The 27,985-nt window shown below is 36.1% G+C and overlaps 1 protein-coding gene across 2 annotated transcripts in view; it reads left to right on the top strand.

The window, feature by feature from the left end:
* The first annotated feature begins 287 nt into the window (after nucleotides 1-287).
* Nucleotides 288-27,985, top strand: part of DNAH7 (dynein axonemal heavy chain 7) — a 216,972-nt gene continuing 189,274 nt past the window's right edge. For both annotated transcript variants that reach the window (XM_019741305.2, XM_019741304.2), the window contains exons 1-9: nucleotides 288-454; nucleotides 5,624-5,686; nucleotides 10,739-10,801; nucleotides 13,711-13,819; nucleotides 14,583-14,730; nucleotides 18,895-18,982; nucleotides 20,006-20,186; nucleotides 22,076-22,151; nucleotides 23,563-23,688. In XM_019741305.2, coding sequence (XP_019596864.2) covers nucleotides 440-454; nucleotides 5,624-5,686; nucleotides 10,739-10,801; nucleotides 13,711-13,819; nucleotides 14,583-14,730; nucleotides 18,895-18,982; nucleotides 20,006-20,186; nucleotides 22,076-22,151; nucleotides 23,563-23,688 — 869 coding nt within the window. In that variant the 5' untranslated portion in view covers nucleotides 288-439. The remainder of the gene's footprint in view (nucleotides 455-5,623; nucleotides 5,687-10,738; nucleotides 10,802-13,710; nucleotides 13,820-14,582; nucleotides 14,731-18,894; nucleotides 18,983-20,005; nucleotides 20,187-22,075; nucleotides 22,152-23,562; nucleotides 23,689-27,985) is intronic.

Raw genomic sequence — 27,985 nt, 5'->3', positions numbered from 1 at the left:
TTCTGTCCAACTCTTAAATATTATTTTAATACTAGATTTTCTTCTGTCCTTGTTATGCACATTCCCTGAGCCACCTCATCTACACTCATGGATTTCGATGTCATTTACATGTCGGTAAGTCTCAAACACCCGTCCCTAGCGTGTCCCAATCTCAAAACGGCGTGGAGAGGCCAACCAGCATCCTGGAAAGCGCCGCCTACAGGACGCACTGCCAGTTTCTGGGCGCTGTTACTGGAAGCAAGAGACGACCGGAAACGGAATCTGTGCGGGCCTGTTGCTTAGCAGCGAACGCGGCCCAGACGCTAGTGAACCCCAGCGCGGAGAGAGCTGAGGCTGCAGGCGGGAGAGTGGGCGGCTCATCTCTGGTTGGAGGGGGTCCGGGGCCACCCGGCAGCTGCGACCTCAGAGCCGCTGGGTGCGGCCCGCGCGTCCTCGCATCATGAGCAGCGAGCAGGTGAGAGGACCGCTCCTCGCCAGGCTAGTCCAGTCGCGAGGCTTCCCTCGCATTTCAAAAGTGACTGAAGCCCGGGTCTTCCAGACTCCCCAGTTGTGACCCCGCAGAGTACAGCTTCCTTACCCAAGTTATGATCTAGGATTCCGAGGGCTTTCGGTGAAAACTTAATATGTTTCCTTACCAACTGTTCGCTCTTGATGTTGTCATAACAACCAAACACACCAGTGGAGCAGTGCGCCAGCAGTTTCAACTGCAGCCCCAGAGTGCCCCCAGGGTGCTACTGTGGGTGTGTTTGGGGCGGAGGAAGCGCCGTGAGGAGTTACAGTGGGTTTGGGCTGTGGGGTGGAATCCAAGCCCCTTCCTGGCTGTTCAACTTTGGACAAATCACTTCGTCTTTCTAAGCCTTCTCTCCCTTTTATGCAGAGGGGAAAATCAGAACAATGTTTCCTCCTCTTTAAGATTGTTGTGAAGTTCAAATAAGCTGCCATGCCATACCCTGCCGTGCCATATCATATGTGACAGGGTTTGGTAAGTGGTAAATGGAATTTCTGCTTAAGAAAACGTCCCATTAGCACATAATAAAAGATGCATGTTGCAATAGCTACTCTTCAGATCTGTTTTTTTTTTTTTTTTAATTGAACTTAAGAGCACTGTAAACAAAAGAAATGCAGAACAATAGTCAAACTTTTTAATGCCAGAACAAAATGGGAAGCCTGGCATTATTCTCGCTAGCTAGAAAACAACTGTAGCTCTCCAGATGAATATGAACAAGTCCCCTTAATAATCCTGGTACTAATAGAAAACAGTTGCGTTTAAGCCTGCAAATTTTGCTTAACTTCTTTGTTTTGATACCACACTATAATTATTTTCTTTCCAATGCTTCATAATTTTTTGTAGTGTTAGAGTTTATTGGGAAATGATTTTAAAAGGTGATTTATTCCCCTATCTGTTGGGTTGTAGTTAATAACAGAAAATATCAAATCCTGAATTTATTAATTAATCAAATAAGTGGTTAATGCCTAAATAATCAAGAGAATTTGGTTTCGGCATTTTATTGAAATGTGTAATAAGTTGAGAACCAAGAAACAGATTCACTTACCATTTCATTAGTAATTAGTAGTAAAAAAAACACACAAATGAACAAATACACAAAAAATTAAGATACAGGTTACTAAAAAAACTGAGCAATTAGATTAATAGACTGCTGATTTTTTATATGTGGTATTGTAATCAAAATCCTTTTAAAAATTTTTGTCGTCTCTGTCAATATACAGTAAGCAACTTCCTTGCTTGATGCCCATTTCAGTCTTTGTCCTGATCTTAAATCATATTGTACATTGTTGAAATTTACATTACAAGTTTACCATATTTGTAAATAGTTATTTCGCAATGTTCCTAATTGACCAAAAAGCATCCTCTATAAACCTATTGGCAATTAAGTTTTAAGTTGTGCTTTATCTTAATAGAAGTGATGTTTATAAATTACACCTGTCATCCCTTCCCACTCCCCTCCCAACCAAAAAAAAAAAAAACAAAAAACCCTATATTACTAAAAAGGCAGTGAGATCTTGGAAGAATGGGCATGAGCCCATCTAGGATATTTCCATTTTTTGCCTACTATTTTTAAACAGTAGAGGTCCCTCTCTCACTGCTTTGGTTGATCTGTAATTTTAAAACTCTAGATGCTCTCATTTATGCTAATTTCAAGTGTAGTTTTCCTTTTGAAAGATGAAAGTATTTATATTTTGACCTAAAACAAATGGAATAGATTAAACTTTTGGAAATGTCATTTTTATGTGACATTTACTTATGTATTCATTTAGTTTGAAAAAGTAAGCAAGTGGTAAAATTATATTTGCTGAAGGAGATTTTTAACATATTCATCTCATTAGTGCAAGGTTGAGAGTGACATGACATTTTTCAGAAACAGGAATCTGAGTTCTTAAGTTAGGTATGTAAGATAAATATAAGTCTTTTACAACTGCTCATTTCATTGTTAAAATTAGTTGAAACATAAAATAAGGCATTTTGGGTTTCAGTTGAAGACACCTTCATAGATTCTGGTAATTTGATCAGAATGGTTAAATTTGGATTCTATGAGATTTACAACATTCCTTCCAATAGACAAGTAGTTGAAAATCAGCAAAATAAAGAATAACTGCAAAACCGGACTACTTAAGGAAGACCTAGACTCTTTAGCAATTTTAATTTTGGTAATGTAAAATTGTATTAGTCAGGATCCAAACAAAACAGCTGGTATTCTCAAAAGGATTTGACTGAAGAAAGCTTGTAAAGAGACCATTTGCAGAGGTGTGGGCAAGGTTAAGGAAGGAACCAACAGGGATGACTCCTCATGTAAGAATTAATAGTAATGGGAAGCCATTGCCATTCCTTGGACGGGCAGGTCAAAGGAACTGAACACCCACAATTTTCAGAAGTGTGGGGCTTGCAATGGTACCGTGTTTCCCCGAAAATAAAACTTAGCCAATCAGCTCTAATGCATCTTTTGGAGCAAAAATTAGTATAAGACCCGGTCTTATTTTACTATAAGACCGTATCTTATGTTATATAATATAAGACCGGGTCTTTTATTAATTTTTGCTCCAAAAGACACATTAGAGCTGATTGTCTGGCTAGGTCTTTTTTTCGGGGAAACATGGTAGCTTTGTGGCAGAGGCTGAGCTCTGGAGGAATTCAGCGACTACCAGAAAGATGGGAAATAGGGAGTACTAGGAAAGAAATATCCTAAACTCCCTCTCTTCCTGCTCTCTGGTCTCCTACTGGTGCCTCTTTGGCTTAATCCCCTTCAGGACCCCAAATGATGCCCATCCACAGAATTCAGCCTCCTAGTCACAGAGCAGGAAGAAAAACATGGATATCTGATTGGGGCAAACAAAGAAGAAACATCAGAGAAATTATTATAAGTAGATGCAATGTTCACAGACGTTTCCCTGTTTACAAGTCTGTTGGAATTAAAAAATCTTTAAGTCAGTTGTTTGGGTCCTATCATAGATTTTTCCATCCAAAATCTTTATACTTGAGAACAGTCTAACAAAAGATGTGTAAGACATATATGAAGACTATTATAAAAATGTTTTTGAGGGATATACTTCCAGAATCTGAATAAAGAAATGTATTCATGTAGGAAATGAGTCAATATTATTATAATGTCAGTTTTCTCCAAATTATTCTAGAAATTCAGTATGTTTCTATCACAGTTCCAAACCCTTGCATGCAATTTGCATCCTGAAATTCACATGGTAGAGAAAAGGTCAAGATTGTGTATAATTTTTAAGAATAGTAACGTGAGAGAAATGCTTTACAGATTTTACGACCTATTATGAAGTCATAGTAATATAGGCAATATGAAACAATTTGTTTACACATAGACAAATTTACCAATGGAAGTAAATGAAGGGACAAAAACAGGTATGCACATACACATGTGTAATATATATATAATATTATATATGTATATTATATTTACACTATATTGGTGTGCGTGAGATACAAGAATTGTGTGTATACTAAAATATATGCCTTTTGTAATAGAGAAACATTGGAAATAAACTCAATGTTCATTCACAAGAGAGTAGAATGAATAAATTGCATTATATTTATACAGTAGAGCACTATACAGTTATGCAAATCAGTGTGTTACGTGTTAATGTGGGAAGTGAGAAAACCACCTGCTTACATGCTAAAAAGTTTGAATGGAGGTTGTCCTGTATGGTGCAAGGGAAACTTGCCGGAAAGCTGTCCTTACAGATAACAGTGAGACCTGCTGGAGGGTGTCTGCCACTGGGCCAGTCACACATCACAGGCTGGGAAGATGCCCACCGGCAAGGATGCTCACTGCTTGGCAGCCACACCATGGGAGCAACAAGAAAAATCACTGGAACCAGGAGGGAAATGCCCTTTCTCTTATACTGTCTCTTTTGAACCCTCTATAAATATTGTGCCAGCTGGAGAAATATTTATAGTCTTGCTCAAGAATCACAAAGGAGGACAAAAAGCATAGGTTTGATAATGAGATGCAAGAAATTGATAACTGACCAAAGCACAACTCATATTATCTGTTTTATAAATCAAAGAATCATTCTTAACAGTGCTTCTTTTTACCTAGATGTAATTTCTACCATAGAGCTATTCTCTATTGCGAAGAAGGTAGAGGTGTTCTTCTCTGAAAGTTACTGCTAAAGTACAAATGTTACTTATAATAACTTGAGGATGCATTAACCTGAATACATTGTCACCTTAGGAAGTGGAAAACTCTGGAAAAAAGAAAAAATGTTTTAGCCATGGAGAAGGAAGGTGCGGCTGAGTAAACTTTGGATGCTAATTAGATTTAAATAAATTCTGAGTAAACTTTGGATGCTAATTAGATTTAAATAAATTCCCTGGAAGATCTGACCAATTCCCCACTGAATTGTTTTGGCACCCTGGTCAAAAATCAATTGCCCGTTCTATTTCTTTGATCTATGTGTTTATTCTTGTGCAGTTCTCATTATTGTAGCTTTTAGTAAGTTATGAAATCTGGAAGTGTGAGTCTACCAACTTTGTTCTTTTTCAAGATTGTTTGGCTGTTCTGAGTACCTTACATTTCCATGTGATTTTATAATCAACTTGTCAATTTCTACAAAAAAAGTGGAATTTTGATAGCGAATGTGTTGAATCCATAGATTATAGAGGGAGCATTGAATTTTAAAAATGTTAGTCTTCTGATCCATGAGCATAGGATGTTTTTCCATTTATTAAGTTCTTTAATTTATCTCAATAATGTTTTATAGCTTTCATTGAACAAGTCTTGCGTGTCTTTTGTTAAATTTATTCCTAAGTATTTTATTCTTTTTGATGCTATTGTAAATGGATTTGTTTCTTAATTTCAATTTTGAATTAATCATTGCTAGTTGTCTAGAAGTACAATTAATTTTTGTGTATTGATCTTGAATCCTGCAACCTTTCTGAACTCATTCATTAGCTCTAATAGTTTTCGTGGATTCCTTATGATTTTCTGTACAAAAGTATCATACCATCTGTAAAACATTTTAGAATATTTTGAATGATATGTGTTTTACTTTATATTAGACACCCTGTAAAATTTGGTTGAATGAATCAATTTTAGCATTAACAGAGTGAACAGTTTTGTTTTGTATATTTTTCATGCAGGATAAATCTGCCGGCAAAGAAAAATCCAAGTTACCAGTAAGATTTTTACCACAATTGTCTACGGTAATTTACCAATATATCTTCATACCTTATTGCTTTTATAATAATGTTTACTGGTTTTCAAACTTGCAAATAAGTTACTGAATTTCTGATTTTAAATTCTGTGCTCCACTTAATTCTTTTCTGACAGAGAACATCTATGAGGTGCATACGGGTATCTTAGGAAAAATAACTATCTTAATAAAGGAAGTATAAGCTATAATTACCTAGTATGTACAGAATATTTGAGAATTCTGAATAAACGAATTGTGAAGATGGTCTAGCAGAAGCCGTGTTGGAATTAGGAAACAACATGAGTTACAGCTTTGTCACTAACTGCTCTGTGACTATTGGGTAGTCACTTCTCTGAGCCCTAGTTTCTGAGTTTGAGAATGAGAAGTGTTGGTTTCATGATCTCTGAGGAGATGCCTCTTCCAGCATTAAAATACTGTGCTACAGCCTTTTCATTATTTTTGACTTTAAATTATTGTTGTCCTGTAGAAGATGTAGTTAGAAGACATTTTTAGTTGATAAATTGTTAGACAAGTTAGATTTTACTGCAATAAAATTTACTATCTAATAATTATGTTGAGTTTAATGCCTTGAATTACACACTTGTGATTTCTCGAAGTTGAATTTTAATGGAAATTCAATGCAAACATTTGTTTTGAAGAATATTTTAAAAGCTCAGAATGAGCTATAAAATGTAGCCTGCATTGTTTTATACAGAAAAGATTCCTAATAATTTGAAATGAAAGATTCTTTCAGCTTAAAAAAATTGAATTAAAAAATTTAGATGATCTTGAACATTTCAAAGTACATGTTTTAATTGTGAACCCATTTATATCGGTAATGCCAAGATTATCATACCATGTTCTATAAAATAAAATGATAGCACCTTTTTTTTAGTTCTGCAAATATCTATTTTAAATTTTCTAGTTTAAAAGACAAAGACCTGAAATAAAATAGACATTGTTATTTTCTCCTTAAAAACTTAACAAATTTTAACAATGAAAAAAATTGCTGTTAGTTTTTTTTAATTTTACTAATATATAGGTATAGAAATAGCAAATAAATTTAAGTTTACTAGCTGAATAAGTGATCAGTAGCTGAGATGAATAATTTTTTTTAGCCAGTGAGGCATATAATTATGTAAAACGTTTTTGTTGGCTGATTTAAACCTTATAGTGTGTTTATATTTGACTATATCTTGCAATTTTTCATCTGTATACTTTGGGTTTTATGTCTTTTAAGATAAATTACATTTCTGAGATATTAAAAAATCTATTGAATAAAATAAATTGCATTTGAATATTAAGGTTAGCGTTTGAATACAATTTTCCTGTGGTATTTAAGACCTAGAGTGATTTTCATTACAGACCTTCATGCTTCCAGAAATGAAGGTGACCCAGCCTTGTTGGCTCCCAGCCTGTGAGCTGGGGACCTGATTCTCACCCTTTGAGCACATAGCACTCCCACGAGTCGTAAATCCTTTATGAAGCAAAATGAAACTGGAAGAATGGAAGGGCAGACAGAAGGATGGAAGAGGACTGATTTTTAAGTTTAGCTTGTTTTTAAGTGAAAGGAGGGCCTGAAAAAAGGAATTTGTGTGTACTTTATTTGGGAGGTGACCCCAGGAAGCAGGAGTAAGATATTGGGGAGTAAAACTAGGAAAAAGGAGAACCAATATGAGGATGTGTTACCAAGTTGGTTGTCACACTAGACAACTGGGGTGATCCTGCCATGACCTTCTGAGCAGCTTATAAGATCTTTCTGGAATTGTCCACTTAGGATGATTGGGGGTAGTAGCATGTACCCTTCAGCTCTCATCCCACATTGGTGGGAGTTGCTCCTGAGGATGTTAACTCCCACCCACTCTGGCTGTGCATGTGTGTGTGTGCCAAAGGGGCTACCCTGAGAGTCCCATGGCATTGGAGAAGCCCTACCACAGAAAGCAAAAGACATTATCCTGAGGTGAAACACTCATTCCTACATGAATTGAATCCAGCAGAACTGTTTACTGCAGCCATGTGTAGAATCAGAGGTGAGGCCAGAGGGTGGGAAAGGATGTGAGGCACAAGATTTGTGTGATTAAAAAAAAAAAAGTCAATGATATTTCCTTAGGGAAAACCTCACGAGAGTTCCAAAGCAGAGGGAAAGATAGCCTATGCCTAAGTTATTATCTGAAAATAAAATACAGACTAAAATAGAATTGTTTGTCAGCATTAAAAAATATGTAGCTATTACTTAAAATCCATCCCTCTGGTTTTATTGAAGAACAGTATTACTTAGCTAGATGGCATTCTGGCTTATGCGTGGCTGCTCTTTGTTGGCCAGAGAACCATTGTTTGTAAAACCTTCTATGAGGTGTATATTCTGCATTACAGTATAAGAAGGGAACATTAAGGCCCTCACCATCCTTCTCCTCCCAGGGTGCTGATGAGACTGGCTGTGAGCGCTCAGCATGCAGAATGGGCGGGGTATAGACCTGAAGAAGTCAGGTGTGTGGGGGGTTGTGTAGGCAACTGGTGTTGAACAAGGTGTCTTGTACATCTGTTGTGGCTCCAATCCAATAGACCTCATTTGAATGGCCTCAGTTTCCTGGTATGAAAATCCCAGAACCTCTTTATTTCCTGTCATCCACAGCTGCACTCTTTTCAGGCCTTTGCCACACTCCCATTCTCTCCAAAGAGAAGCCTTACACTCTGAGAATCCCTGTTGCACCTTTTAGCTTGAAAATGTTGTGCTCATGTTTTCCTTCACATCCTGTGGGAATTGTAAAAACAGAACCGTTTGTGGTGTGGCACTGGATACGTATGAAACATCCACACGATCTGCTCTTTGTACTGTCCCAAGTACTGTCTGAAGCTCATTGCAATTCTTTCTTCTCTTAAGGGCTTGGTTAACCAATTTGTAACTTTTCTAAGAAAAAGTTATTTTAAAGTCAGTTTATCCAGCTCTGTAAGACTGATTCAGTAGACTGAGATGGAGCAGGGTGAGGGGCTAGGAGAGCAGGATCAGTACACACACACACATTACATTCCAGACAGAATGTAAACCATAAGAAAGTTACCAAAGCAGTGTTATGCACTTCAGTTGTTATGCAATTGTACTTAAGAAAGAAAATCTAAACTTTTTTGATATTGGTCTTGAAGAAAGTGCCAGATTTTAACAGGGAGCTACTGAGGGGCATATTGGTGACTTTGTTAGTAAGAGTAATTGATACTAGGTGACACAACAGGCAGACCCCCAAATCTCAGAGACTTAACCCAACAAAGGTTACCCCTTGGTTATGTGAAGTCTGATGAGGGCCATGTAGCCCTCCTCCACCTTGCAGCTGTGCCGGGGAACACCAGGCCTCCTCGCTAGCAGTGGCAGGGGTGAGAGAACCATGGATGAGGCACAACGTTTCCTCTGGAGTCCTCATTATGCTTTCTCTGTCTTCAGTAAGCTCACTGCTGTTCTATGTAAAATCCAAATGTGCTTCAAGGCTTAACTTCCATCCTTTCTCTTTTCGAAACTTTCTTTGAATACTCTGCTGCACACCACCTCCTGTTCTGGGTGGAAGCACACAGTTTTTAATATTAACCGGACTGCGTGCTTTGTAGGGGCAAAAACCACATCATATACGAAGTCCTCATCTATACAGTAAGCACAAAAATGCTACAACGCTGCTTACCTCATAGAGTTTTAAAGATAATTAAATGAGATAATTTATGTAAATTTCTTAAAACAATACACAGCACATAAAGTAATCAATATCAAACATAATCAATATCAAGAATTATTGACAAGGTATAATTTACATACTTTATGTTTTGTACCAAATCTTAAAAATCTGTATATGTTTTACACTTAAACACAATCTCACTTCAGATGAGCCACATTGCAAGCAGTCAGTAGCTATAGGTATGCTGTTTTGGACAATGTAGCTTTAAAGAATACATAACTAGCACACATAGGAGCAGCCACTCTCACCAGGTCTAAGGGAGACTGCTCAAGGAAGAAACTTGGAAGAGCCATCCCTTCCCCAAAGCTCCTATTAAGACTTCTTGGAGAGGGCAGGGCTATGGCCCCCTTGAGCGGCAAAGACGTGCACTGAAGTGTTGCAAACTTGGGCTGGGAAGTGAGAAAACCATCTGCTTGCATGCTGAAAATTTTGAAAGGAAGTCTCCACTGTGATGTAAGGAAAACTTGCTGGAAAGCTGCCCTGAGAGATGAATGAAACTTGCAAGAGAGTGTCTGCCACAGGGCCAGCCACACACCACAGGCTGGGAAGGGGCCCATAGGCAAGGATGGTTACGTCTGGCGGCCACACCATGGAGCAACGAGGAAAGGAACTGAAACCAGGAAGAAAAGTCTCTTTCACTTACACTGTTCTTTTAGCACTCTTTATAATATTAGTGCTGGTTGGCAAAGGAGAAATGTCATAGGGTTCTGTTCCAGAATCACAAAGGAAGGCAAAAGGGTAGATTTGGAGCTGAGGGGCAATACATTGACAATTGGCAAAAAGTGCAACTGACACTATCTGCTTTATACATTGAAGTATCATTACTAGCAGCGCTTGCTCTTAACCTAGATGAAACTTCTATGGCCTCATCCTGTGCTCTAAGGAGATAGAAATTTTCTCTGAAAGTTGTTGCTAAAAAGTACAAATGCTACTTAGGGCAACTTGAGGGTTTGTTATCCTGAATACATTGTCAGCTTAGGGAGTAGAGTCAATAGGACAAAAATGATATTTTAGTGACAGAGAAGGGAGGTGGAGCTGAGTAAGCCCTGGACACTAATGAGGTGCAGATAAATTCCCAGAAGATGATGTAATCAATAAAAGGCTTTGCACACTTTTTAAAACTTTCTGATTAGTATTGTTGGGTACCATTTTTCTTTCTTCGCTTGCTATAAAGGAAGCAAGTCTAAGGCAAACGTTGAGAATTTAAAAAGTAGTAGAGTATGTCTAAATATTTTGGATAGTATGCGCTTTACTTTATAGTAGACCCTCTGTAAAATTTGGTTGAGAGAATCAGTTTTAGCATTAACAGAGTAAACATTTTTTTTTCTTTCGTATTTTTCATGCAGGACAAATCAACCAGCAAAGAAAAATCCAAGACACCAGGAAGAGTTTTACCACAGTTGGCTTCGGTAACTTACCTAGATGCTGTCATTGACTTTTTGCCCTTTTGAAAATGTTTATTAGTTTCTAAACTTGTAAGTGACTAAATTTCTGATTTTGAATTTTGTGCTCCATTTGATTATTTTCTGATGGAGAAATTCTGAGATGCACATATTAGAAAAAAACAACTATCTTAAAGTAACTGTAAGTTATAATTTCCTAGTTAATGTAAAGAATATTTGAATATTCTGGCTAAAAGAATTTCTAAAATGGACTAGTAGAAAGTATATACTAAGTGTTGGAGTTGGGAAATGAAGCCTCAGGTTACAGCTTTGTCACTAATGACTCTGTGATAAGAAGGGTCACTCCTGAGCCTCAGTTTCTGAGTTTGAATGTGAGCAGAGTTGATTTGATGATCTTTGAGAAATGTCTTCCAACAGTGAAATGCTGCTAAGCCACAGAAGATTCCTCAGATCTTGCCATTCTTTTTTTTACTGTTATGAATATAAATTGTCATTGACCTGTGGAAGAGGCAGTTAATAGACATTTTCAGTTGATAAGTGCTGGATAAGATATACTTTATTGTAATGAATTTTACCATCTAATAATTATGTTGAGTTCAGTGCCATTGAGTGACTCATTGATCTTGTGACTCCTGGAAGTTGAGCTTAAGTGGCGGTTCAAGGCAAACGTTACTTTTTTTTAAATTGTGGTAAAATATGCATAACTAAAATTTACCATTTTAACCATTTTCAATTGAACTGTATGTAGTTCACTGGCATTAATTACATTTACATTGTTGTGCAACCATCTCCATCATCCATCTTCAGAATTCTTTTCATTTTCCCAAACTGAAGCTTTATCCATTAAACACTAACTCCCCATTCCTTCTCCCCGCAGCTCATGGCAACCACCATTCTACTTTCTGTCTCTGTGTATTTGACTACTTTAGGTTCCTTATTCCTTTTATAAACGGAATCATATAATATTTGTCCTTATATGTTTGTCTTATTTTACTTAGCATAATGCTTTGAAGGTTCATCCAAAGCATTATTTTTTGAAAGATATTTTAATAGCTGAGAACAAACTATACAATTGAGTTTGTGTAGCTTTGTATAGAAAATATTCCTGATAATTTAAAATGAAGGACATTTTTCACTTAGAAACTTGAATTAATATTCTTAGATGAATTGTATTGAACATTTTAAAATACATATTTTAATTGAAAATATGCTTTTATTGATAACCTGATTATCATGTCAAGTTCTGGGAAATTGAATGATAGATGTTTTCCCTAGTTCTCCAAAATCTATCTTAACACGTTGCGTACGGATCACGAGAATCTTCACGAGGGATTTAAACCCCACTGTACGCAACGTGTTAAATTTTCTAGTCTAAAAGACAAACATGAGATGGAGTAGATATTTTCTGTTTAAAAATTTAACACATTTTAAAACTGAAGAAAGTGAAAATTGCTTTTAGTTTGTTTTGTCTTATTAGTATTTAGGTTCAGAAATGTCAGCTTACTTTAAATTTCCGTATTTATTAATAGTACTCAGTGGCTGAGTTTCCTGTTGGTGGCATATAATCGTCTAAAATGCTTTTGTTGGCTGATTTAAACCTGGTTTTATGTTCATATTTGGCAGTATCTTACATTTTTCAGCATTCTTTGAGTTTTAAGGGAGATGTTTTTAAGAGATTTTTATAAAAATCCATTGATTATTTTTTAAGAACTTTCATTTGAATATATTGAGGTTGAGACTTGGATAAAATTTTCTGGCAGTAGTTAAGATGCAGAGTGATTTTCATTACAGACCTTCATGCTTCTGGAGGTGGTCCTTGTTAAAACTAAGGTAACCCATCACTGGTGGCTGCCAGCCTCTGTGAACTGGTGACCTAATTCTCACCCTTGGTGCATATCTCACTCATAGCATTCCCACAAATCTTATATCCTTTATGGAATAAGATGAGAGTGGAAGGATGGAAAGGCAGATGGATGGATGGAAAAGCATTAATTTATAAATTGTCTTAGTCTATTTTCCTGTTAAAGATGAGCCTGAAACAAGGACTTTTGTGCAACAGGTAGTTTATTTGGTAGCAGGAATAAGGGGTTGGGGAGAGTAAAACCAGGAAGAAGGACCTGCCAATATAAGTGTGGGCTATCAAGTTAGTTTGCGTCTGAAAGAAAGACACAAACTCAATTGTCAGTGTTAAAAAATAGGTACATATTACTTTAAAATCTTTCCATCTGGGTTTACCGAAGGGCCATAGATTCCAGTAACAGTGGGTCTGTGCTCTGGTATTGCAATAATTGGCTTGAGTTGTTGCCTTTTGAAAGACCTAGGTGTTCTCCAGTCTGCCAAAGTACCTGCCACCCTCTACTGTTACCCAGCACTGAAGCTGAGTGCCAATTAGATATCTTCACTAGCCTTCCTCCCTCTTTTAGGATACCTGCCCAAATCGTGTAAGTATAAGAATTTGTTACCCCTGCCTTAAACAGTGGAATATATTTGTGAGTTTCCAGAGTAATCTAGAGACGCTTAAAGTCATGAGAACAGGAAGACCTTTTGGAGGTGGAACGTAGTAGAACTCATTAGCATTGGACCTGACAGAGAATGCCTCATTAAAATGGAACGCCTAAAAAACACTTACCAATATCTGGGTGTGAGTATACTCTCTGGAATGAACTCCCCAGTGTTAGGTAACAGGCTCCCACATCAAACCAGGAGCAGGGCCATTGGTAATGTCTTCCAAATGTCACACACCAAGACCATTCCCAGGCTTGAATGAGATTTGCCGTTGAGTGTTTGTGCCTTCTTTCCAGATGTTTTGGTTTCCTGGAGAAATGTCTGTGTTTATAAATACTCATGAATTTCATGAAAAATGTGTTTTTTTCCTGATCTTGTTTTATTCGTGCTATTTAAATTTCATATTTCAGGTGAGTACAAAGCCCCAGTGGCAGCAGGCAGCTCCATCATTCCATTTGAGCATAAAGCAGGATGATGATATTCCGGAACAGTTTACTGTTAAAAATGAACAATCATATGGTAAGAACTTTAATATTCAAGCTTAGATCTAAGAAAATTTTCTAGAGTAATAAAATCATATGACATTTAGCTAATAGAGTAGTGAAACTGTAAAACTGAAATGACCTGTATATCAAGTAGAAAAATTTATCCTAAATGTTTTCCCTCAGAAAATAATTGATTCCAGTTCTTAGCTATTTTGGGCAAATTACAAATGTCATAAAAGCTGATATTCTGTGAGTTGGAATGTTTATAATCAAATTTTGATTTATTGTAGTCAGACTTTGCTTCTATATCAAAGAGTAAGAATTTTTTTCTAAGTGGGAGTTTAATAAGATGTAAACGTTACTTCTAAATTAGTCATTTGAATATTTTTTATTATTTTGACTCATCAGATTGATTACATTGAATATTAACATTTTCGTCATCATGGTTCTTTAAATGTTCTGAAATACTTTTGTGTTCTGTTTTTATCATAATTTTAATCGTGTTCATTTAAGAGGGTTCAATGAAAATATAATTGAATAATTGAGTTTATTAGATATTATTCAAAATATAAAATAAATTAATTGAGTATTCTTGAAATAGTCAGTGGTTTCTATTATGATAACATAAAACAAGAGTAGTTTCCTGAGAGTGAAAAACAATTAATTGTACTTATGGTTACTTGAGAACTTAAAGCATGTAGTTTTTTCTCGAAAAGTGTTTTAGTATTTTATTTTAACCACTTAAATATTTCAGCTTACTTTTTGGATGACTAACGTGTGCTTTTTTAAAAATTCAGCTGAATACATGGAACACCTTAGAAAAAAGGGCAAACTATTAGACCAAGTTGATGATAGTCATGCTGGACCATCTACTTCCAAATCAAAGAGCAAATCTCCACATAAAGAACGAGAAAACTTTAGAAGCACTCTTGTTAACATCATTATGTAAGTTCTATAAGCTAGCCAGTGTGTATTATCCTAGTCAGAGCCCCTGGGAACTTTTTATCTAAAAATATAAGAATTCTGTGCATCTCTAAGGATGCCCCAAAGCCTTGTTGGAAGGAGGTCAGGGTATAAATAATGAAAGATTGAGCTGCACCCTATAAGCATGTCCCTTTTTTAAATACCATGGGCTAAAAAGAGACCAATGTTAATACTTGATGTTGGCTAAGAGAGCAAAATGTCTAGGAGTCTGGTGTCAGCCATGGCAGCTGGAGGGAGGTTTGAGGCAGTTTTATTTCCCCCATCTCATTAGCTCAGGTGATGTGGTGACTTCCTTGTGTTGTGAGTCTCCTTGTGTAGAACAGGAAGGAATTGGTGTGAAGTGATCAGCAGTGTGAGCAGGGCCTGGGCTTGCCTGGTCTGAGTTTTAGTTCCATTTACGAAGAGCACTGCAGATGTGCGTCACTAGTTCCTCTGTGCTTGCTTCCTCTCATCTTCCTGCTAGTCGCTCAGTACCCGCTTTTTTTTCATTATGACTCAAGGTATGCACAATGCCATTTGTGAACCAGTAGAGTTTCATGACACATTGCAAAGTAACTCACCCACAGAACCCTGTTTTACTGTTCCCCATGTGGTACTTTACTGGCTGGATGACCATCTTGAAGGGAGGACAGCGAGTACTGTGTGCTTACAAAGGGAAGGGGGTTTTGTGGGAGTCCCGTGCAGCTGGATTACGAGCATGTGTCTCTGTAGAGTGGTTTGGAGTTTGCTTTGCCAGGCGCTTCTAGGATATTACCAGCCTGACCCAGTTATGTCACTTTCTCCGATTAAGCACTCTCAAGTCACTCAAATAGTGTCAAATCAACCCTCAAAACCATGCGGTGGTAGGCCTCTGGTGACACATTTTTACAAATAACATTTTCTCAACACACTGTCCTGGCTAAGACAGATGATCTTGCTTTACACAACTCCCCGTGCCTGTCACTACTGGGCCTCCTCTGGTTGAAGGCAGAGCCCATCTTGGGTTTCAGCTTTATACAGGGGTCTTGGTTTGAGTTCCCCTTTTCCTTCAAGGCTACGCAATCATCTCTGTACCCATATGGGATTAAAGTTCAAGGCCCCAACCCCACAAGGGCAGCCAGTGGCATCTGGGTTTTGCCATTGCTTTGCCTCGCCATTCCATTCTGCCCCCCTGCACCCTACCCCCGCATCTCCTTTCTTTCTTTTGAGCTCACTATGCATTTAAAAGGAGCTTCGTGACATATTATCCAGGATTTATTAAATGGAACTGGGACATTTTTCAGATTATCTTTGCTGCTGTGTTGTAAGAAACAGAAGTCTCTTTTTAACCATTTTATGTCCTTTTTTTAGTTATATCTTTTGTAAACAGGATGGGCTTGTTGAAATTTAATCTTAGAGTTTCTGTACCTCAGTAGTGTATTTAATGCTATTTTACAGTGTATAGTTATTGGTACTTCTTATATGTGTGGGCTTAACTTACACCAAATTATTTTGTGTTTTATATTTACTACATGTTATCTTTGCTTCTTTTTTTCTGCTTTCTATTGAATTGGATTTTCTGTCTTCTCCCTTTATTCCTATTGGCTTAAAAGCTATCAAATATATTTCTATTTTTTAAGTGGTTACCCTAACATTTAAAACCACATATTGTAATTTATTTTTTAAAGTTTAAAATTCATTTTATCTCTTTTCCCCCTGAATAGCACAAATAGACCTTGGAATGCTTTAACTTAGCTCTGAATTTTCCTTTGCATTTCCATATGATTATTGTTTATTTTATTTCTACAATATTTCTATAGTATTTTACTTCTACCAAATCCTTAAATTCTCCATACTTTTTTTTTAACACTTACTTAGATTTACTAGCATGTCTTCTGATTTCTTAGGATATTACCTTTACATTCCACTGTTCACATCTCGGTTCTTTCTTTCTTTATTTTTTTGTTGTTTTTTTCTCCAAGGCTCATTCCTTAGTAGTTCTTTCAATGAGAATCTATGCGGAATAAACTGAAAAATTTTAACTGTAAAAATCTCTATTTTGTCCTTTCTCTTGAATTAATGACTAATCTGGCTACAGAATTAAAAGATAATGGTAATTTCCCCCCCTGAATATCTGGAAAACATTAGATTGAAAAATATTAAACATTTTTTGGGGTATGTATTATTTTACCCAACTTTATTAAGACATATATGACCGTTATGGGAAGGAATGTTTTATTATACAGCATCGCTGACCTGTATCCATTCCAGATGAAGCTGGGATCCAGAGTATGATGCATTCACTGATAAAAAGGTTAAAGCTATCCCAGAACTTTTTATTGTTCCTGGAGATGTGGATTATGCCTTTCCACAAAATGGAGCCCCAGAAGAAGTCACAAAATGTGGCTCATATTTAGTATAGATTTTGAATTGAATTATAGCTATAAACATTCTACTATTATATGAATACAACCAGTAATAAATACAAAGGAGTACATGAGTTTTTATATCACTCATTGTTAACTTGTACTTCACGTCTCTGGAAATCAGAGAAATGGTCTTTTAAAAAATGTGTCTGCATAGAAGACAACATAGGTACTAAACTTATGGGCCTTGGGTTCAAAGAGGATTTTATGAATTTGACCTCAAAGGCCAGGGAAATAAAAGCGAAAATAAATGAATGGGATTATATCAAACTAAAAAGCTTCTGCACAGCAGAAGAATCCATGGGCAAAATAAAGAGGCAACCAACTGAATGGGAGAAGATTTTTGGATACAATGCCTCTGATAAAGGGCTAATATCCAAAATATATAAAGAACTCATACAACTCAACAACAAAAAACAAACAATCCAATCAAAAAAAGGGGAGAGAACTTCAATAGACATTTCTCCAAAGAAGACATACAGATGGCCAACTGACATATGAAAAGATGCTCAACATCACTAATCATCAGAGAAATACAAATAAAAACCACAATGAGATATCACCTCACACCAGTTAGAATGGCTATCATCAACAAGACAAATAATAGCAAGTGTTGGAGAGGCTGCGGAGAAAAAGGAACCCTCATACACTGTTGGTGGGAATGCAGACTTGTGCAGCTGCTACGGAAGGCAATGTGGATGTTCCCCCAAAAATTATCAATAGAATTACTGTATGACCCAGCAATCCGTCTCCTGGATATCTACCCAAAAAATCTGAAAACACTTATCCATAAAGATATTATCTGCTCTGATGTTCATTGCAGCTTTATTTATGGTGGCCAAGACATGGAAACAACCAAAGTGTCCTTTGATAGATGATTGGATAAAGATGTGGTATATATACACAATGGAATACTATTCTGCCATGAGAAAAAATGAAATAGTGCCATTTGAGATGGTGTGGATGGATCTTGAGATTATTATACTAAGTGAAATAAGTTAGAAAAAGTCAAGAACCATATGATTTCACTGATATGTGGGATATAAAACTGAAAACAACAAAGGAACAAGACAAACACATAAAGAAACAAAAACTCATAGACACGGACAATACTTTAGTGGTTACCAGAGGATAAGGGGGGAAGGGAGATGGTAGATGAAGGTAAATGAGATCAAATATATGGTGATAGAAGGAGAACTGACTTTGGGTGGTGAACACATAAGGTGATTTATAGATGGTGTATTACAGAATTGTACACCTGAAGCCTATGTAACTTTACTAACTATTGTCACCCCAATAAATTTTTTAAAAAATGTATCTGTGTCTTCTGCAAAACTGCATTTCAAGTCTTGTCTTTCAGTGCTCTTTTAAACCCCAAGTTAATAAATAACCATGCATAGTTTAAGAATAAGGCAAAAATACTCATATAACTTTTCAGAGAAGAGAACTTGATTTTTAAGTAAAGAGAAACAATGAGTAAATCCCATAAAGAAGGATGTGGCCTCTGAATTAGATTTTGCAAAACATTTCCAATATAACTGTCTCTCTATGAATAAGGAGAAGGCATCTTGGGAGGAATATGGTACCAAGCAAATATATATTCTATTTATAAAATATTCAACAATTCATTTTTTCCTTATGATTTAATAGAAGACAGTCCTGATCTCTTTATATCTATTGATGTAATACTAATTAGCTGCCTTTTATATGCATTTAAATAGTGTGTTTGTCATTTTTTTAGGCAACAAGATGCTGTCTCAGAGTCAGCTACTCCTGATGAAAGCACATTTCCAAAACTGACCACTTCTGCAATAGAGAAAGACATCTTGGTAACAGACTATTTCTTTCGTCTGTATAATTGGAAGTAAAGGAAATACTTGAAGATAGTTTAATACTTTTGAGATTATTCTGTGTTCCTCCCTTGAGAAATTCTGTGGACATAGGAGTAAATATGGAGTTCCATAAGATTTCTGTGTTGGATTAATGGAGAAAATCGTTCTTTCCCTTGCCACATAAGACAACAAAGAATCTTCAGTTTACTTGCTCCCTTTGTTAAAGCTAGCCTCAGTCCTGTGTAACTTTTACATGTCTTTCTTCTTCTATGAGAAATTAATTATATAATGTACACTTTACAAAGAATATTAACTTACTTTAGAAATTGAAATTCTTCAAGTATTTCAAATACAGAATTTTAAAAAATTGAACACATCAAAGACTTTAACATTGCTAATTTGAAAGTATTTTGATATTTAAATATTTTTCTAATAAATGACATATAAAAACGAGAAAATATATTGAAGTTAAATATCCATTATTAAAGAAATTCTGTCGTGTCTTAAAATGAATATTTTATGCACACGTTTAATAGCAGCTGCAAAATTATAGTATGGAATATTAATAGATCAGTTGGAAATTTCTGGAACCCTGCTGTATGATATTTCTGAGACGAATGTGTAGAGATACTGCTGCTTTTAAGATCTACTTCTGATTATCAATAATAAAAGAGCAAAAACTAACATACCAAATTTTCACCCATTTATAAAACACTAAACTCTACTTCTGCATGGGCTTTGTTCAGTACAGGATGTATTTGATAATATAACTTGATGGTTTACAGTGATATTATGAACTAAGATAAGAGCTTTAATTTTCATGAAATATCATGTATATATTTTTTTAGTATAGGAGATTTCAAATAATACCTACATGAATTTACAACATACTTTTTTATGACTTATAAATACTTTGTTCTCCTAAAATGTTAATGTTGCTCAGTAGTTTTATTTTTGATAAACACATTTCTTTTATTATAATGCTAAACCCATCTACATTTCTTGGTCTCCTTTAAATAGCGATATTACTATTATATTCACCACGGAATTGATACGGACCACATAGCCCCGATGGAAGATTCTTGGCTAGAACATGTATTAAATTTAATCCCCCAACATCTGAAAGTCCTGACTGACAGCATACTTGCATTATCTGATGAAATGAGAGAAGATTATCTTCTCAGTGTAAAAAAATCCATAGGTAAATCAGTATTTCTCTTTGCTTTTGAATTTGAATGTGTCTAATTAAAGATATTTTTTTAAAATTGAAAGTTAATACCTATATGAGTACTTATAACTATTATATTGATTATGTTATTTCTTGTATTTCTGTTACAATGTTTAAGATCTTAGGCAAGTTTTATTGATAAAGCCCAGCAAAAAACAAAACAAAACATGGCCTTTCTATTTGTAGGCATATATCCCCTCAACAAAGGACAGAACTGAAGAAAATTATAAAATGTTAATTATTTAATTAACATTAATATTACTGATATCATAAAGTAGAATGTGATTAATTATAAGGTTGTTGCTATGGATGGGGGCTGGAAAACTGCAGCTCACAGGCTCAATCTGGACCACTGCCTGTTTTTGTAAAATAAAGTTTTATTGGAACACAACTACACACATTCATTTGCATATTACCGATGTCTACTTTTGAGCTGTAAGAGCAGACTTGAGTAGTTGAGTGATAAAGACCTTGTGGCTCACAAAGTTGAAAACATTTACAATCGGGCCATTTACATAGAAAGTTTGCTGGTCGTAGTGTAGAAAAATAGATTCTAAGACGGACTAATCATCAGAATTATTTTTGGACCCATTTGAATTAAAACTACTGGAAGTGGGACCTTCCAATCTATACTTTTAAAAAAGGTTCTTCTCCAGTTGGTTGTGATATAATTGTGGTGTAATTGATCCTGTGCTCAAATTTGGAGAAATGATAATGCTTTGGGATGGTCTGGGCACCCTCAGGGAGGAAGACATTCATTGCGTTTACGACTCTATTGAGTGTCCTGGTAATATAAAATGAAAGAGCCAAATCTTTGCCCCCAAATGTTCAGAGTGTAATAAGGGAGATGGACAAATCACTAAATTACAAAGCAGAGTATAGTAAGTACAATGAGGACACGCTCTAAGGGAGAATGGGTAGCGCTTGCCTTGTTAGGGACGACTCTCGGGCACCTGAATTGCATCTTGAAGGATGAGGGACAGTGTACTGCTTGGCCTAGGAAATAGTGGGAACAATGGCCAACTTTCATGAAAGGCTTTTCCAGGCTCGGGAGTAGTTCTGGTGGCTAAAGCACAGGGTGCATTTTGGGACGGGAACATAATATGAAGGGCTGTATATGCCTTTTTAAAGCATTGGAAGGTAACGGAGAATCACTGAAGGATTTCAAGCAGGGGGTAATAACATATTTGCATTTTGGAAAGAGCATCTTGAAAGACAGGAAAATTAGAATTAGCTGTTAATTAAAGATCACAGAAGATAGAAGCAGAAGTAGGTCACTTTACTGATTACTGTAAAAAGATTGTTGTGTGTCCTTAAACAATTTAAAAGAGAACAAGGCAATATGTGTGTGCATATATATATATATATATATATATATATATATATATACACACACACACACACACACACACACATGTATATACGTACACGTATATACATGTATATATGTACATGTATGTATGCATATATACATATACATACAAATACACATATATATGTGTGTGTGTGTGTATATATATATATTTTAGTAAAAGAAAACCACTACTACTATGTGTTGTTGACCTTCAATTCAACGAAAACTACTTTTGGTGGAATAGCTATAAAGGAAAATTATTATATAAAGGATATTAAAAGCTATTATTATTTTCAAATGAAAGAACAGGGACATTGTTAAGAAAGAAGATATACTCTCAAAAATAAAGACAGTTTAAAATTTTTTCTTGTATTCATAAATGCACAAATCGCTCATTATTTTAAAAAAAACATAATTTAAACAACTTTAATAGAATTGGTTTTGCAGTTGCTTGGAAGATACTATAATTAATATAAGGTTATTGATCAGAACTTTCAATTTCTTTTAGTTGATTTTGTATTGAAAGATCCTAGAGAAAAAGAAAGTGATAAAAAGGCAGATGAACTTCTACCCCATCGTGCTGAGTAAGTGATCAAGTTCCTTTATGAATATTGATTATGTGACCATTTCTGTGTATGTGTATATATTTATACACTGGTATTATTTTCTCATATGTGTTTATAATTTATGTATTTCATATATACAACCGGTTGTTCCTACTATCTTTATTTATATATTTAAGCCCGAATATGTTAGGTTTACAAATTGATGGATAGATGGGTAGACATATAGACACATGGACAGATGAACACCTAGGTGGTTAAAATGTAAGTACCCTGGTGAAAGACTAGATATAGATCTTTGTATCTCCACAGCTCCCAGCACAGGCAACAAATATAATAGGACATAAAAGCTTGATGGCAATTTGAATGCCCCAGAACACACTGGGAACGTTGTAGAACATATACATATATAGAATATATTTCAATTTATTACATGGATTAAAATATAGCACATTTAATGGGAAAATCCACTTGTTATTTATTTCCCTAAAATAATTAACATTTAGGAATAAATCTCTTAAATAATTTGAAGAATAGAGCTTATATTTATATAATTAAGTAACCCATTCAGTTTTACTTTGTTACTTTTATATCATTTAAAAGTGCCCCAAATTGTTTCTTATAACGACAAAAAAAAGACTTGTAGCCATTTCCAACATATCATCTATGGAGAATAGCTTTTTTCCTGGAGATAGATAAAGATCATCCTTTGTACTTGTAAAGGTGATATGGCCAAAACTTTAAAAAAGTGAATTAAACTTACTATGTAATAAAACAAGGCTGTTTAAAATCAAGTAGAGTAAAAAATTATAAGCACACAATGTAAATGTTCAAATGCACTCTGAAAGATGAAGATGACACATCTTTAATATATAAAAGATGGTTCTTCAAGTCATAGGAGTTACAGAATAAATGTGTTTAAATAAGAATGCTAGTGTTTGTGATTTTGTAAGTGACCTTTACACATTAATATAGGTGAAGTTTGAGGGGATTTCTATAGGCAGGCTGGACTATGTACTTAAAATATTTTAAAAATAAAGGAAAAATTTTAACATTTTGTATCTAGCTTAAGAAAATCTTTCAAGATGTATATGAAACAGCTGGCTACTGTTTCTGTTTGATTATCATGATTTATTTTTAAACTCAATAAGATCAAGTATTTAGAGACAAAATTGATTACCTTATGTGATAAACATTCAAATCTAATTTCATATGCATTAATTATTATCCTGAAATTTTACTAATTCATAAAGAGCATGACTTTTCTACATTTTAAAACATAATTAGCATGTTTTGTTATTTCTTTGAAGGATATATCATATTGTTAAATTAAAATTAAGCCATTATTACTCTAAAACTCCATTGACTATAAAAATACTTTCTTTTGATTTTTTTAAAGAAGGTAATTGAATATTTCCTCTGTGTTTTTCAGAATAGAAATTCTTCCAAAACCTTGGAGGAAATCTTTTTTAGCGGCAAGCAATTATATTAAGGATCACTTGAACGCCATAAACCCTACAATGTTGGCTGTGCTAGATTTGTGGCACAGTACTTTTAAGTGAGTATTTCTGGCCTTACTGAGATTTTTCTTTCTTTTTTCTTTCAAGAGGTGAAAGTTATTTTATTACATCTTAATTATTTCTTTTACTATTTTAACTGAAATTTTAAAAAATAATTACAAATTTAATGTATTTAAACATGCTTTTAAATGAACAATATAGAAATACATAGAATAAAAAATAAACACCGCCTTTTATAACCCAATTCTCCCCTCCCCACCCTGTATCCCAATACCACACATACTTTAAATGGTCATCACCATTAAGGAGCTGAACTCTGGTGGGGGCTGTGATCCCAAAGAGCTTGGCCCTGGGCTGAGGACAGTTTGCCTCCCATTTTGGAAGCTCCAGTTTCATATTCTGTCCCTCACACCACCACTTCCAAGGCACTGGGGGGTGTCCTAGCAGTATGCACCCATGGACATATATTTTTATAAAATATGTTATTTTTCTTAAGTAGAGTTCTCCCAACAGGACCCTCAAAACCTGGATGAAACTGTTTTATGATGCTGGCATCCTGGTCTCCAAGGTGGTCTGAGCCCTTTCTCACACCCCGCCAAATGCAGACCTGGCTGACATGTGACATGGTCTCCAGGGTCTCCTGGGTTTTATTGCATTGATTGTCCTGATCACACGGAGGCACAATAACTGAGCACATTTTCGCTTTCTGCAGATCAGCAGAGGGAAAGCTAAGAGCTATGAGTGTTACAGAAGCAGAGCTGTACAGAAGGGGCTGTCCTCTGGGAACCCCTTGACATGCACTGTTGGGGGTGAGGAGGTTCACCCACCAGCATCTCTAACTCCTTCTGAAGTTAGGATCTTCAGTGCACAAGAGCACCTAATTCTAATCTTGCTCCTGGGGCCTGCTCCAGGGAGCTGGAATGTCCAGCTCTGCCACCATCTGATTAGAGGCTCTCCAGTCCCCACCGTGTAAAATGACTGCGTCTGTGGTATCTAAGTCCTGTTTCCTCCCTCACTCCATTTGTTTCTCCCTTATTTCCTTTGTTTAACAAAGTTTAATTTCTTTCCATAAATACATATGTGATTGTAAATAAGTATATAAATGTTATTATGTATACTTTTTAAGTGCAATCTTTTTTTCTTTTCTTTGCCTGACTCCTACCAGCCTTTCTTTCCCTCATACTGAGCCTTCTTTCCAGTGACCCAGCAAAAAGCATGATAACCATGTAGTGGGGTGTCTTTCCATATTTTTCTTTGTGTTCATATAACCAAATATATATATGTCCACACATGTGTACATACACACATGGCATAAAACTGGCTTTGGTCAGTCGCTACATTCTTTCAGCTTTCCATTGTAGAGTGTGGGTTTCTTTGTTTCCTTGAATTTGGCTCTTAGGAATAGGAAGAGGCCATCTCCCTGCCTATGTTTTTCTCAATGGGGCTCGAATACCTCTCCCTGACAAGATCCATGATCTAATTTTGCATGTAATCGTACGGTCATACAACATAGTATATCACTTTTACAAAAGATGTTTACATACAGTAGTACATTTCATTTTCAAAACACCACCACAGTTGTTTTCGTCTATGTCCATCTGCATGTGGACTGCCAGAACACACTGGACTGGGAGATGGGACTCCACTGCTTAGTATTGTCCATAAAGGGCTGCACTTTGTTAGACAATGTCAGGAGGCAAGAGACAAGAAATTGAAAGGAGGTAGGGGAAGAAGAAGAAGTAACAAAGCTGAAATGAGGAAGCATTAAATAGTGGATGTGTCTGTGGTGGTGGCAACTGAAGCAAACCTCAGGGCATCCAGGATAAAGACCAGTGAGAAAGAAGCTTTGCAATCTGTGGGTGGAAAGAGAAGCCCATCGAAGCCTCTGTTGCCTTTGCAGACATACATCGTGTTTGCTCTCAGCGTGCATGTTAAGAGTGCAGGGGACAGTGAGGCTGCTGCTCCTCTGTGGAAGCCAGCTCTGAACACACAGGGCATCCTTCCTCCGGGTGCCAGTCTTTTGCCCTGAACCTCAGCAGGTCTTAAAGTTATAGGACATCTCTATGTGTGGCGATGGATGAGGGGATGGTAATGCAAACATATTGTCTGAATGACTCTAAAGTGCCTGCGTGTGGAAACCTAAAGGGATGCACTCTAGATGGGAATGTGCCAATTTGCCATTCAGTATTTATGCTTACGGAACCCACTTCATGTCAGATAGCATTTGTAATGCAGTCAAAACATAGCACACAGGTATTTGTGCTTGAAATGTACATATGAGGGTACTAGTATGTGTATATATAGAATATGTGTGAGTGTAGAAATTATTATAGGCTGTAAATTATAATAGTTGAATATAAAAGGCAGATGTCTACAAAAATGAGGCTTATATGAAAAGAAAATGGATTTTTTTAAATGCATGATTTGACCAAGGTGAGCCCAAGAAAATATTGCTAGATTAGAGCACTATGGATTCATTTCCTGTACATCACTCAGAGAGGATACAAGTTAAATCAGTCTTAAACATATTAAAAAGGTGGTTAGCGTAACTTATAATAAGAGAAATGCAAAGAGATTGAAGTAAAAACTACACTGAGAAATAATTCTATTGTGTATGAAATTGACAATGTTCCAAAAATTGACATCACATTTTGTTGGCGAGGCTTGGATAAACAGTCACCCGTCTGAGGGGAATCTAGCTGTATCTATCAAAATCACCAATTGATTTACACTCGAATCCAGCTATCTCACTTCAGGAAATTAGCCTACAAATACACCTGAAAATATAGGAAATAATACAGGTTTAAGGTTCTTTGTTGTGGCATTTGTTGATAGTAGTAAACAACTGGAAACAAGAATGTATCCATCAAGTGGACTGGTTCAATAGGTTATATAGTACACTCACACAGTGGAATATTACACAGCTATAAAGTATGGATGAGAAAACTCTCAGTATGCTAATATATGGAAAGGCCTCCAGGATGTATTATTAGTAAGTGAAAAAAGCAAGTGCAGAACACTGCCTAGAGTGTGCTGCTTTTAATGTAGCAAAGGAGGGAGACTGGCAAGAACAACACATGTTTCTAATTCTAAGAAAGGGGAAAAAATTACGGAACAGGCAAAAAATGTAGGCACTTGGAGTGGCTTTTTGGGGGGTGGGCATTCTGATTCTGGTGAGAAGTAAGATTAGCTTTGAGAACCCAAGATCAAAGTCAGAGACTGACTTGATGCTGAGTCCCGAGTGTTGGTCCAGGATTGTTGAAATCCCTCTTGCCTAAGGGACCCAAGGGTTGAGGTGGGTGTCAGCCTGTGGCAGGTGTGAGGCAGCAGGGATACAAGACTGACAGCTGAGTGTACAGAAATTCACATCTGATCAGATGTGTGGCTGGTAAGGCACAGGAAGAGTTCAGAGGAGATCTGAGGTTCGCAGTCTGGGTGATGTGTGGTATTATTTGTCTATTAACAGAAAATTCAGTTGAAGAAGAGATTTGGGTGGTTAGAAAACTCATCACCATAAAACTTTTAGAGACTTATAAACATTCTCCTTCTGTTAAACCATGTTCAAGCTAGTGCAGAATCTTTTTTCTGATTCTTTCTATAGTCTTAGAGCAGTGGTTAGAACTACTGTTCTCCTGCCAGCTTATTTTAGGGACCATCCTGGGAAAGTAGGAACTAACTGGTAGTATTTTTCCTATCTTCTTAATAATTCAGACTATTGACCAAATGGGAAATGTTATCCGCAGAGGTTTCAGTCTCAAAAAAGGTGGGTGGCCTGTGCCTAGAATTCTGTTGCAAATCAAACACTAAGGAACTGCAGGGCAGATTGGTCTGGTGGCTCAGGGGCAAAGGAATGCCAGGCTTCTTCCCTAGCAGCGACTCACTCAGTGCTGCACACTGCATGCTCATGTACCCTGGTACACAGTTACAGCTTCAAAACACAAGATCATGCTGAAAACGTGGGCCAGGAAATATAAAGAGAGGGCAGAGTGTCTTTAGAATGTGCTATTATGCTAAGTTTTCAAAGCATCTTATTTAAAACATTGCTTTACACTGCTCAATTGTCCAGAAGATCGTATTACCAAAGGTGCTCTAGCAATGGTTGTACCTACTCTGTGCCTAATGCATTACTGGTGCCTTGTGCTGAATGCATTGTAACCTGTGAGATGGATTTTAGCTTGAGAGGAATATAAATAAATAGATTCAAAATGTGTTTTGTTTACTAAGCAGGGTTTTACGTTGGTCTTTAAGTAAAAATTAAATATGATGTTTTTAACAGTTTTTACTCTCAGATAACATAGAAATCACTTAATCACATGGAAATAGGGAAGGAATCTG

This window comes from Rhinolophus sinicus, linkage group LG01 (assembly GCF_036562045.2).
Source record: "Rhinolophus sinicus isolate RSC01 linkage group LG01, ASM3656204v1, whole genome shotgun sequence".
NCBI classification, from domain to species: domain Eukaryota; kingdom Metazoa; phylum Chordata; class Mammalia; order Chiroptera; family Rhinolophidae; genus Rhinolophus; species Rhinolophus sinicus.
This window is presented reverse-complemented; position numbering and strand designations above follow the sequence as displayed.